This window comes from Oryzias melastigma, linkage group LG7 (genome assembly GCF_002922805.2).
Source record: "Oryzias melastigma strain HK-1 linkage group LG7, ASM292280v2, whole genome shotgun sequence".
Taxonomy (NCBI): Eukaryota; Metazoa; Chordata; class Actinopteri; order Beloniformes; family Adrianichthyidae; genus Oryzias; species Oryzias melastigma.
The window spans coordinates 9602256-9611606 of record NC_050518.1 but is presented as its reverse complement, the minus strand read 5'-3'; the positions used below and the strand labels follow the sequence as shown (position 1 = coordinate 9611606).

The 9351-nt window shown below is 36.5% G+C and overlaps 1 protein-coding gene across 2 annotated transcripts in view; it reads left to right on the top strand.

Annotated features, from left to right (window-relative positions):
- The window catches only part of LOC112159183 (plakophilin-1), a gene marked incomplete at its 3' end in the record, with an annotated part of 14679 nt that overhangs the window by 2014 nt on the left and 3314 nt on the right, over positions 1-9351 (top strand). Inside the window, 7 exon segments of one of the 2 annotated variants that reach the window (XM_024293091.2) lie at positions 2480-2601; positions 6855-7034; positions 7124-7305; positions 7387-7528; positions 8432-8639; positions 8807-8975; positions 9099-9216. In XM_024293091.2, the coding sequence (XP_024148859.1) occupies positions 2480-2601; positions 6855-7034; positions 7124-7305; positions 7387-7528; positions 8432-8639; positions 8807-8975; positions 9099-9216 (1121 nt within the window). 2 annotated transcript variants of the gene reach the window in all.

The following is a 9351-nucleotide window of genomic DNA, read 5'->3' as shown; positions in this document are numbered from 1 at the left end:
TAATTTTAAGTGGAAACACGTGCAATGTAAGCTAGTTTTACTTATTAGCTAAATATTCAATTAAAATATAATTATGAATAATATAATTATTATTAAAAAGAGAATTACAAATATATATATATATATATATAATTACAATATAATACATACAAATCAAATAAAAAAGAAAAAAAATATATGATAAATATGTAGAATGGGTAGAAAATAATCATAAATACTAAGTACTTTAGTTTATGTGCATTTATTAAAAAAAAATCCTCCTTCAGAAGGAAATAGTTCAAATGAGTTTTGATTCTGTTGCTTAGACTTCTTATGAAACAATCCAATCAAGAAATCTCTTTTTTCATTATTATAAATAGCAGAGAACTGGATGGATTACACAGTTGCTTAAAATATTGTCATCAAAAATAGTTTACAGCTAATATATGTGAATAATTGATTTGAGTCGCTCAGAGCTGCCTCGGTTATTAGTCGATTAGTTATGACTGTATCGACTATTATAATTAGTGATGCACAATAATGACTTTTTACAACCAGTACTGACACCCGATATTTTCCAGCCTCTTGCAGCCGATAATAATCAGCCAATATTTTTTTAGTACTTGAGGAAAAAAATATTTGGAAGTACAAAGTAAAAGTGTATGGCTCTTATGTATTCCAGCAAATTTACAGAACTTGTTTTACCTGCAAATAAATTGAACAACAGGTAGTGCAAACAATATAATTTTTTTCAGTCTGCAATACATCTGTAAATAGAGAAAGTGCATTTCAATGGTCAGAACAAATGTGAAGACCTTAACTTAAATAGCATTGTAACAAGAACATTTTTTCAATACACACAATGCCCAATATCATAACGTAAAAAAGAAAAAAATAACGTGGAAAAGAAATGCTTTAATATCAAAGAGCAAAAATGACTGCTTTGATTTAAACTTATGTGCAAAATAAATGGTTGCTAAAAGAAATAATGTTTAAAAAAACATGTATAATCTTGAATTCTAACTGATTAGAATCAAGCGCACGTCTCCACTAGAATCTGGTGTATTTTAGCACAGTGTTTGGACAGGTCACTGGTGTCATACCGTCCACTATCGACTGATAGTTATAGTTAATCGATATTATCGTGCAACCCTAAATAAAATAGTCAACGATTCATTTAATAATCAATTGGTCTTTTTTGTGTGTGTTTTTTATTTAATCTCAAAACTACGTCTGCCATTGCTTTTGACACACGTGTGCAGTAGTGCTAACCCGGGTCAGTATAGTGATGTCACAGGAAGTTATAGGAAGACTTAGGTACCATAACAATACACCAACATAGCTTAAAAGTGGGAATGCATGAGCACCTGAAGACTTTGTGACTGAATATGATAACAAAGAGGGATCATCGTTTAGGTAAGCTAAGCTAAGCTAACATTAGGGCAGACTTATTATCTAAATGTTTTCTGTGCATCCCTGCAACTTCTACCCCATTAGAGTGAAATTTCTCTGTTGAAGGGAACATCTGCTTTCTACAAGACATGTAGAAATGATAACTTTCCAGGCTGTGAGCAAGAGGATGGTACAGTTTGGAGTTATAGAGTCAGAGTGTAGTGAAGTTGAGTACAGTTGTGAGCACTCAGCAAAGCAAAATGCACTTTTGTTATATATGAGTCAGTGAGACCAAAACTTTATCTTTGGTGAAAAAATGCCAAATTTCAGATGCCGACCTCATTTAATTTAAGTCTTGTTTTATTGCCAGAAACAAATGAAGGAAAGAAGCTGCATAATTCATTCAATGTTTAATGAACTATCTTCTAAATTGTATTTTTATTTTGGTTAGGAGATAGCTCAAACACTTAACGTTTAGAGCTAATGATGGTTAAGATGTGTTTTATATCCAGTTTATTCATGAGTCGCCTAATTGCGAGAAAAAAAATCTGCGATTCAACTACTAAAATAATTGTTTGTGGAAGCCTGAGATTTACTTCCACTTATTCCATTTATTTTCACTGTTGTGGTGTGACAGCTTAAACTGTACTTGATCTTAGACCGTAGAGGGAAAAGCAGCTGACATTCATATTCATGATATTACTTTTTGATTTGGTCAAATAGTTGGTCACTTGGAGGACTTTGTTTCTTGTATTTTCTAGTCAGATTTCTAGTAGATTTGAGCCCCAGCTGTTTATTTAGGCTCAATGTAGAAATTAGATTTTTTTTTCTATTAAGTCATCCAACAATTCAAACAACAAAAGCAGCTAAAACTTGGTCAATATGCCCAGTATATTGATTGATATGGTTACACTCCAGTTTACACTTGTCTCTTTGTTGAAATGGAAGTCAGCCCATGTCTGTTTAGCAGATGCATCAACATATTTGACCTTGTAATTGTATTTTCTCAGGTTTAAACAAAGCAGATAAAAGCAAAAATCTAAAATAAGTTACACACCAATTCATCAATTGGTTTTGTTTTAAATGTGTCTTTTTACTTTTCCAGCAGGCATGGCTCAGCAGACCTCCACAACTTCAAGCGATTTTGGAACGTTCAAGTTTTCTCCATCCAAAGTAAACGGCACCTTCAGTCCCACCAACTCCAGCATTTCAACCGGCTTCAGCAAAGGGGTAATTTGTTGTTCATTATGATTGTGTAAATCGATTTCTGTTCACAAATCCAGCTTTTCTCAGTTTATGGTGTTTCAGTTGGTTAGACAAGTAAGATGTTAGAAGCGTCCCCTTTCAGAAGGGTAAGGCTTTAGGTGCTTTAGACTGTTTAATAAACAGTGGGCTGGTGTGGGAAAGTTCCAAGAGATCAAGTGAAGAAAATGTGGGTCACGATAAAGGTCAACGCACTGGAGTCAGGGCTGCGCATTGCTGTGGTGGTAACTATGGTCATGTAAGAGGGTCCTGGTCTTTTCTCTGTGGACTTTGCATTGCTTTCTCATGTACGCTGCATGAAATACACCTGAAGGGTTTCAGATTCTTCTCGGGAGCAGTGTAAGAGTTTGTAGTAGGACGTCTATGCATGTGGCCTGTGATGGACAAGCAAGGAAACGCCCCAACCTTTGCTCAAAGAGATCCGGGATGAGATCCAGCAAGCTCTTATGACTAGCATAAAACATGAATGGACATTAAATGGATTGAACTATAATTGTGGCAGACAACATTTCCACTTCCTATTTGAACACTTGCATTCAAATATTTTTTTTACAGCATTAATCACATTTAAAAGGATTGTACACTGTGGATCTTCAAATAGATGATTTCTGATTAAATAAAACGCAAAAAAAAATTAGGAGAGCTGTAGTTCAACAGATATGCATGATGTCATTTAAGGAAATGCTTGCTCTCTCACATCAATGATAAAAAACTGTTGTTGGTTAGAACTACCGTATTACAAATGTTGACATTTGCAGTAAAACGAATTTTTTAAAAAGTTGTTAATTGCTTTTTTGTCAAAACAGGAAAAAAAATTCATAAGCCAAACAAATATATTTGTTGTCACAATGTACAGACTTATCCCTGACTACTGAAAAATTATATAGCACAGGACTATTTAGTGCCCTGGATTTTAAAAGCAAATCACACACCATAGTCTCTATTTTTTTTTTCTAATGAATACGATGTCAGCAATTTTACAAAATGAAAATCAAATCAACACGAGCATTTTATGATGTCTATTTATGAATCCACTGTGTTCTTATAATGAAAATATGGAAGACTTAATACAAAATTACATTTAAACATGTTTTTTTGTCGCAAAAATTGTTCAAATGTATTCCATATGGTCTTTAATTCGCAAATGTAGTGAGCATCAATGCACACTGGTTTTTCACAAAGACTTCTGGGAAATTTCTAAGGCCCTCAATTTTGCAATTGTTGATTCAAACGCACTAAATAGTGAGCAGTGAGGGAATTTGGACATAGCCAAAGTTAATAGGAAAGCTTTATTACAGATTAATTGTTATTTTTAACAATGATAAATAACTAGGACCATAGCAAAACCAAAGTATTTGTTCTAAAAATGTAATGCAAAAATATGCCTTTTGTACAGAATACCTGTAGAAAATATGAACTTATAATCTTAACAAATTAAGTTTGTTGTTCTATCTTTCGGCATATCCCGTAAGTCGCCACAGCGAATCAGCTTTAACCGATCCGCCCTGTATTTTAGCTGGGCTTGGGACTTGTACAGGGATAACTAGCTAGACTCTGGCCCCCCCTGTGGCTACATCACTGTGCACCAGGGAAATGAGCCCTGGTTTTCCATGCACCAGTCCTGCATTCAGCCAAATGAACTACCCAACTGCTTATTTTTAACAAATTGCACAGTAATTCAGTGATACTTGTTTATTTTTTCAGCTGCCAATAGTCAGAAGGACCTTTGACTGAGTTCTTCTTCAGTCTTATATCTATGTACACATATATAGGAGCTTACTGATGAGCTGATTACTTTGGAATGCTGGTTGAACTGAGGGAAAATTCCTTTGTTTTGGAATCCACTCGTCCCGTTTGTTTTGACACACTGACCTGTAAGCAGTACCTGCATAGAGTCCTCCCCAAACCTGCACAAACTGCAAACCAGCATTTCACAGTCCCTCTGCATGTTTTACATGTTTCCCAACTTAAACACACCTAAGTCAAATGAGTGTTGAAACCAGACTTGTAGAAAAACAAAAACAAAGCCAGAGGGACTTGTGTGTGTATATACTGGTGTTATGGTTACGGTCGTGTATTCTGCTTTTTTTTTTTAAGTAGTTCAGCTCATGTGTGAGTTTACTTGAACAGGTGTTCATCTTCAGCTGTTTAAAATTAGGGATGAATTGTGACTCTGTAGATGAGCTGTGTTGACTTCTGCACTGTGGTTTCATGAGTGTGTGTTCTGACTCAGGGTTGGCCTGACATGACCTCCTGACAGAGAGCTGAGGCATTTGTTGGGAGTGTGAGGATGTTCGCCTTTTAACTAGAAAGTATCTACATCACACATCGATTAAAATATACAATAAAATGAAAGCATTCTTTCTTGAAACTAAAAGATGTGATAAATTCCCTGCAACTCGCTTTAGTTTTTAGTTTTCTGAGTTTGCAAAAGCCTTTTTTATCTGCATAGATTGTATTTTGTATTTAAATATTGCATTTTTAAAAGCAATAGATAGTTTTATTGACCATAAACCAGATAAAGTTCAATTAGTTCTCTCAGGTAGACATTAAGTCATTTTAAAAATGTATTTTAGAATTAATGAATGTATAGGTTGGATATACTTTTTTTTCAAGTTTAAAAATGTATAGAAATTCTTAAAAAAAAAAAAAGAAAATTAAATATTTACTTTTTCTTTCACTAATTTTCCAGTCATCATCAGTCTGGAGGCGGTCAGAGTGGTTTTGACTTGTTAGGCCTCTTTCTGTTGGTTTATTTTGGCTTTTCTCAACTTTTATGCTACATTGTAAGACCATAAAAGAAAAAAAACAAACAAACAGCAAAATATAAAGGGCTTTTCTTTGACAGATAGATCTCTGCCACACTTCTCAAGTTGAATAGTTTGGCTACACCCCTAGATAGTTACTTAACAGCGATGCTAGTTTGACAAAGAGTTGTCTGTCTGTGTACCACACCTTTACTATCACTTAACCCAGCATTCTTTCCTGAAGCTGGTGTAGAGTCTCAGTGACTGGGACTTTCACTCAGCACATTCCTTTGTTTTTTAGGATCATCCACCATCTACTGAGGCTGAGAACATCAAACTGATCTAGTTAGAAAGTGAGCTTTATGTTTCTAGTTTGACTCACTACTCAATGAAATTAGGAGGCTATCTTCAATCTGTAGCATGTTTTTTTGTACAAATTAATCTATTTTCAGTCACAAATTGCACAAAAAGTACAATCCACCTTATAATTAGTTTGAAAATTTGTTGAGAATTTACCAAAGAAAAAGCAGAATTTATCCTGTTTTTTCTGCTTTGTTTTTTATTTGCCTCATACTGCTAAAGTCTTTCATTACTTTGTAAAACTACATTTTACACATTACCTGATGTATTTAATCAACGACTGTCTAGAAAAGTCACAGAAAAGAAAGAAAGAAGTGAACTCACATGAAAGGGGTTAGATCAGGTATTTTTTTTTTTTTTCGAGGAAACTAAAGGATTAACTAGTGACAATCTGAAAACTTTCTGAGGGCACACACACCTTGAAATAAAAGAAGAGATTTTAATGAAATTTGATTGCAAAACAGTGAATCTGACAGCTTGGACTCAGTTCAAAGATACACATTTAAGTACTTTTTTGCTTGGGCAGGCAAAGTTTTAGGGTGGGGAACAGCATAATGCTTAAAACAAAGAGCTAGAAAAACAACTTTCTTGATCTATAATAAATCTGTAATAAAGTATAAACTGTTCATGATCAGAAAAGTGTACTTCTGGGCAGACAACATTGAACAGAGAGGTAAAAATACAGCAAATTCCTACTAGTTTAAAAGATTTTTCTTCAAATATAATTCAGATGGAGAAGTCTTAAGCGATTTTGAACAGCTTATAAATACAAATCTTTGCACGTGAGAAACTTCCCTGTAGTTCTGTAAACAGTAATTCTAACAGCATCTTTGTGTTCGTGAGAACAATCATGTTTTGAAAAGAACTCCAAAGTTTCAAGATCAACCTTCGCCCAGCACTCATGTTTAGTCTGGACTTGTGCTTTGTCACTGCTTATCCACAAACTTTTTTTTTTACTTTTTAGGAGGAGCGATATAACTAATCCTCTTAAACCAAAAATTGATCTGAAGTTTCGGTGCTTCTTTTTGTGAACTCAGTTATGTAAGACTGTCTGTAATCCTTGGTTTTGTGTCTCGTTGCAGATAAAATAAATACACTTTTTTTTATCTTTAGGTAAATTCCCAAAGGAGTCGTACTATATCTGGAAAAGCAGGAAGAAATTTCAGTTCTTCCGGCACTTGGGACCAGCAAGTCAACAATCACACCAAATCCCAGAAATCCAACGGGCTGAAACACAGTCGCAGTGACCCTGCTCTGGCTCCGCCTGTGTCTTTACCACCTGCACCGAGCATGGTGATCCATTTCTGTTTGCGTTTTGTTCTTCCTATTCTTGTTATAGATGAAGGTGACAAAATTCACACGCTAAACTGTTATTTTTCCAGAGAGTTAAAGGACAGATCCCTCAAGGCCAAACCACCTCTCAGGCTCAAATAAATCGACTTGCCACCTCCTCTATGGTTAATGACGTGTTTATGACTAACACCCTCCGGTCGCCCTCCTTCCACTCCCAACAAGACGGCAAGCTTGGTACTCTGAAATCATTGAAAATGGAGCAGAGATCAATGTGAGTTTATTAACTTTTTAATCTAGCAAATCCACGTTGAATTGAGAACATCTTTTAACCTTTTGCTGTTACTTTTTTTAGTGTGTACCCTCCTACTGGCATGGCAGATATAACCCTGAAGGAGGCTGTGGACTTCCTGTCCTCCCCTGAGGAGAGCTACCAGCACCGTGGAGCCAGCTTCATTCAACACACCACCTTCAAAGAGCCTGATACCAAGACAGAGGTCGGACTGCCAAATATCCCAACATGAACATTCAGCTGCAACGTACAAAACTGTTCAGTCAAAAAAATGCAATTGTATGTGGATTTTGTTGCATAATAGGGGGAGGTGTACCCTTTGAAGACCTGAGAGTAACTTGCCCTGAAGCAAAGACAAAGCTCATTTATCATCCTGTTTGACTGTTACTTTTGCTGATTGAGGATAAAAAGTGTGTGAAGAAACATACAACTGTCAGTGGATTGAAACTGCACGTAATCTACAAAGTCCCACTAAAACATATTTTATTCTATCAAAGAATTGTTCCCGATGATCTTTTAACTATGATTATGTAGAAAAAAGTGTCATTTTTTTAAGACATATTTTTTTTTATTTTATGCACAGTGGCAGTAGCTCATTAGAAATACAATTCCTGGTTGTGGGCGGGACTGTTGACACAGAGCATAGACCCCTCCCCGTTGCTACGAGCTCTGGGTGCGCGCTCACACGCGAGCTTATAGCCTCAAGCTAACATTAGCTGTACAAAAATAAGGACGACCAATATTGGATGAATATAGTCGTACAGTTTTGAGCCAATATCTCAATTTGCTACAGCACGAGTGTTGAATGCTCAGCATGTCACGCACGCTTAAGTGTGAGCGGGCCAGGATGAGGGCCAGGGGGAGACACGCCCATTTCAGTAGCTGCCTCATTAGTCTGAGCATTTTCAAGCATCTGCTTTTCTTATTGATTGAGGAAATGCTCAGAAATGCAGTTTTAGTCATCAATTATTTCATATAGGTGAGAGAAATGCTGCAAAAACTTGTTAAAAACATAAACAAAGGTGATTTTCACTGGAGTGGGTCTTTAAGTTATTACATTTTAACTTTGTTAACTTTAGTTGCATCTTTGTACAATGTGTTTTTGCAGGTGTTACAACTTGGGGGCATTCCAGGTCTGGTGACCCTGCTGCGAAGCCCCAACCCGGGTGTGAGCCAGGTGGCAGCCGGGGCGCTGAGGAACCTTGTGTTCAACAATAAGAAGAATAAGCTGGAGGTCCAGCACTGTGACGGAATAGCAAAGGCTTTGCAGCTACTGAAGGAGACAGATTCTACCGAGTCCCAGAAACAAATCACTGGTAGGATTTAAAATATTCTAAATCTTTTACAGTACAGTTTTTTAAATAAAACCTCTAAAATTAAGAAGGCTGATAATAATTGAAAGTGTTTCCGTTTAAGATTCACATACCTTTTGTTAGAGGTTCGGTCAGACCTGTTCTGAAATGTTCCTGGATGTGATGAACAGGCCTGCTGTGGAACCTGTCATCCGCTGAGGAGTTGAAGAAAGAGCTTACGACCACCGCCATGCCTGTCCTGACTGAACATGTGGTCAAACCGTTCACCCTGCTGTCAGACTCCTCCACCATCACCTATGTCGACCCGGCCGTCTTCAACTGTGCAACAGGCTGCCTTCGGTATGGACTGCTGCTCTTGTTTAGACATCAAGACTAAAAAAGAAAAAAAGAAAGCACAACATTATTAAGTTCATTCTATTTTTTGTAAATTGAGCAAACGGTGATATTCTGCTGTGTGTGAAGGAACCTGAGCTGTGGAGAGGAACAGGAGAGGAATTCAATGAGAAGCTGCAAAGGCCTCATCGATTCACTTATAAGTTACATTCGGTCCTGTGTGGCAGAGGGAAACCCAGATGACTTGGTAAGAAGGTCACCGTCTTCTTCTGCAGTTTGGGTCCTTTGTTTGTTCTGAAAAGTAAATGTGCTTTAAAGATATTTAAAGACATATAATTTAAGATGCTTCAAGTAGATTTTCCTCCATACGCCCCCCCCCCCC